The 3,429-nt window shown below is 46.1% G+C and overlaps 1 protein-coding gene across 1 annotated transcript; it reads right to left on the bottom strand.

Annotated features, from left to right (window-relative positions):
- Window positions 1-368: 368 nt before the first annotated feature.
- Window positions 369-1,325, bottom strand: LOC138786411 (olfactory receptor 5AR1-like). Its single transcript, XM_069963403.1, has one exon. It carries the CDS (start codon window positions 1,323-1,325, stop codon window positions 369-371), a length of 957 nt encoding a protein of 318 aa, XP_069819504.1.
- Window positions 1,326-3,429: the final 2,104 nt, after the last annotated feature.

Below are 3,429 nucleotides of genomic sequence, written 5' to 3'. Positions count from 1 at the left end.
TTACTAACTTTAATAACATAAATAACATTCGACTACAGCTGTCTGACAGTTTTATTAGACATCGAGACTAGAGGTTGGTCTCTTTATAGTAAAAGCGTTCAGTGTACAGTATTACTTTGTCCGTTAGTAGCGTCGAGAGAACCTGTCAAAATGTTTGGTTTAGGCAAGGGCAGCCGAACGTTCTGCGTTTGATTCCCAGCAACTGTATAAGTTGGATGCCACGCTAGGGCTGCCAGGAAAGCATGGATACAGTCTGTATATCAACAATTTTACTATAAAGTGGCCAACCCCTTTAAACCCATCAAGTTGAACCAGGGGAGAGAAGAGGTTGTTGAAGAAAATCTACTGGGGGGGGGGAGGTAAATTTTCTAAGTTGAAGTCTTCTGATTGACAAATTTCCGTGGTCTCCATGTTGCAGTTTTCAGGGCCCTCTTCACCTCCTGGTTCCTTACACTGTAGATGAGTGGATTCAGCATGGGTATTATCAAACTATAGAAGACAGCGACCACCTTGTCCCGGTCACCAAAGTCACTGGTGGGAGATCGTACATACACGAAGAGGACGGAGCCATATGAGATGGAGACTGACGTGAGATGGGCAGAACACGTACCGAAAGCCTTCTTTCTTCCCTCCGACGACTTTATTTTGAAGATGGAATAAACAATGAATGCATACGAGACCAAGATGGTCAACAAGGACCCGATGCCACATATGGAGATGAGTAACATGGTCACCATGTCACAGGTGAAGGTATCCGAACAGGACAGCTTGAGCAGTGGAGGGACATCACAGAAGAAGTGGGTTATGTGGTTGGATCCACAGAACTCGAGACTGAGCACACATCTGGTCTGGGCCAATGACAGTAAGAAGCCAACAGTAAAAGAGAAGAGGACAAGACCCCAACATTTTTTCTTGGTCATAAGGGAGACATAGTGGAGGGGGTGGCAGATAGCAACATATCTGTCATAGGACATGCAAGAAAGAAGGAAAGTCTCCGCAGCTGCCATAGCTGATAAGAAAAATATTTGAAGAGTACAACCAGTAAACGTGATGATCTTCTTCGTAGAGATAAGGTCCGGTAGCATCTTAAAACTTATGGCTGATGAGTAGAGGAGGTCCACCATGGACAGGTAACCTAAGAAGAAGTACATAGGTGTGTGAAGCTTGGGGGTTTTTAGGATAAGAGCCACCATGCCAGCATTACCCACTAACGTCACCAAGTAGACCTTCAAGAAGAACACAAAGAGAATAGGGGCCACATTTACATCATCGGTTAGTCCGGAAAACAAAAACACCACTACATGGGTCCTGTTGATGGTGCTCATCTTGCTAAAGATTCTGTAGAGAGTAGATACATACAGGTTGTAAGTATTAGTACATGTAAACTCAATATCTACAGCGGGGGTGCACAACCTTGTCTGGTCTGGGGGCCACACTGTCAGGTTGTATCACCCCTGATATAGATCACACATACACAATACTCCCGTCTACACGATATGGCATAAAGACCTGATAGATGAGGATTTTACCTTATTTACCTTAGTTATACCCGTATATTGGGTTCTGTACACTGTTCGGAACCATGTTTGCTTTTATATTCTTTGTAGCTTATGAGGGTTGTGAAAGTTTGTCTTCCTCCATGTTTTCCTGTAGGTTGGAATCTCAAAGGGGAAATCCAATGTACTGTACTTAAAGGGTTTCCTGATTAAAACTTAGGGGCCTATTCCACGGAGCGATAATCGGCCTGATTCGGCCGATTATTACTCCGAGACAACGATCAGCCGATGACAACTATCATTCGATGATATAGGTTCGGACCTATAATTGTCGGGCGGCTGACAATATGCAAACAGAATACATTACCTGTCCATGCTGCAGGGCTCCTCTTGCGCTCTGCTTCTCACCGGGTCCCGCGTGCTCCAGCTTCCTGTCTGAGCTCACAGACTGCTCAGCAAATCACAGGCTTGCACCGCCGCGGCCAGTGATTGGCTGAGCAGCCTGTCAGCTGAGACAGGCCACTCTGGAGCGCGCGGGACCCGGTGAGAAGCAGAGCGCAAGAGGAGCCCTGCAGCATGGACAGGTAATGTATGGTAATCGGTAAAGATGTCCTTGCAGCCCTTAGGGCCCTATTTCACCGGACGATTATCGTTTGCATAATCGTTAACGATTAACGATCTCAAACGACCGCTATTGCGAAAGACCTAATAATGTTCACTCATTTCCATGGAACGATAATCATTACTTATGATCGTAATTGCGATTGTTTTTTCTTCGCTATTTATTCGCTATTGCGTTCGTATCTATTGCGAACGACCGAATGATGCCTTATTCAATGCGAACGATTTGCGAACGATTTGCGAACGAGCAATGATAAACATAGGTTCAGGTCTTATAAAGCGATTATCGTTAACGATTATTGGGCCCAGTAAACAAGTGCCGATTTTGCAGATTGGCGTTCGTTTACAGTTATTATCGGCCCCTGTAATAGGACCCTTACTTGTCCCCTATCCACAGTATAAGTAAGGGCCCTATTACAAGGGAGGATTATCGTGTGAAAAATCGTTATATTGTTCTAATTTAAAAAATAATCATTCGGTGTAATTGCAGGCAACGATTGAAAAATCGTTCATTTGTCCTTGATCGTTGATTTGGATCTGAACCTAAAATTATCGTTAATAAAGGGAGAAGAGTTCACCGAACTCCAGATCAGCCCCCGACTCCTTTGTTTTAAATAGAGCCGCAGGTCGACCCATGATGGGCTGCTCTATTCATTCTCTATGGAGCAGCCAGGAAGGGCTGACTGATGTACTCTTCTTTCTCTGGCGGCTCCATAGAAGTTCGGACCCCCAATCTCCTACTTGTCCCCTATCCTGTGAATATAGTACTTTCTGTAGCAGTGCCAGCCATTGTATCCCCCATAACACTACCATCCCACAGTACAGGGGGAGCCGAGAACGAGATGGTTATGTCTTGTTGTATATACTGTGACTACTTCCGCAATCTTTGCTTCTGGTTGTGTAATGGAGAGCCAGGGGTGCTGGGCGCCACTGACCGTAGAGGGTTATATGCGTAATGCACCTTGTCTGTGCTTTAGATACCATTGATGCCATTCCCATTATAATAAAGGGGTATTCCCACCTCATCTAACACACTTATACCTAACGGACTCATCAAGTTACAATCATTTGGCAAACTTGTCTCCTCCTCCAGAGCAGGGCCGGCGTCAGCACAAGGCTTACCTGGGCAAGTGCCGGGGCCCACTGTGCCTCTAGCGGCCCAGGGAGAGGGGCCCAGTGTTCTGATGTTCAGTCCATTCACTGAAGTGCAGGGTGAGTGCTGAACATCAGAAGACACAGGAGCAGGACCTGCACAGACAGGAAAAAGGGTGCACCTACCTGCAGCCCCCAGAACCTCCCCGCGGCCCCCCTT

This window comes from Dendropsophus ebraccatus, chromosome 1 (assembly GCF_027789765.1).
Source record: "Dendropsophus ebraccatus isolate aDenEbr1 chromosome 1, aDenEbr1.pat, whole genome shotgun sequence".
Lineage (NCBI taxonomy): Eukaryota > Metazoa > Chordata > Amphibia > Anura > Hylidae > Dendropsophus > Dendropsophus ebraccatus.
Note: the sequence above shows the minus strand (reverse complement) of the source record. Positions and strands in the feature narration are given on the sequence as shown.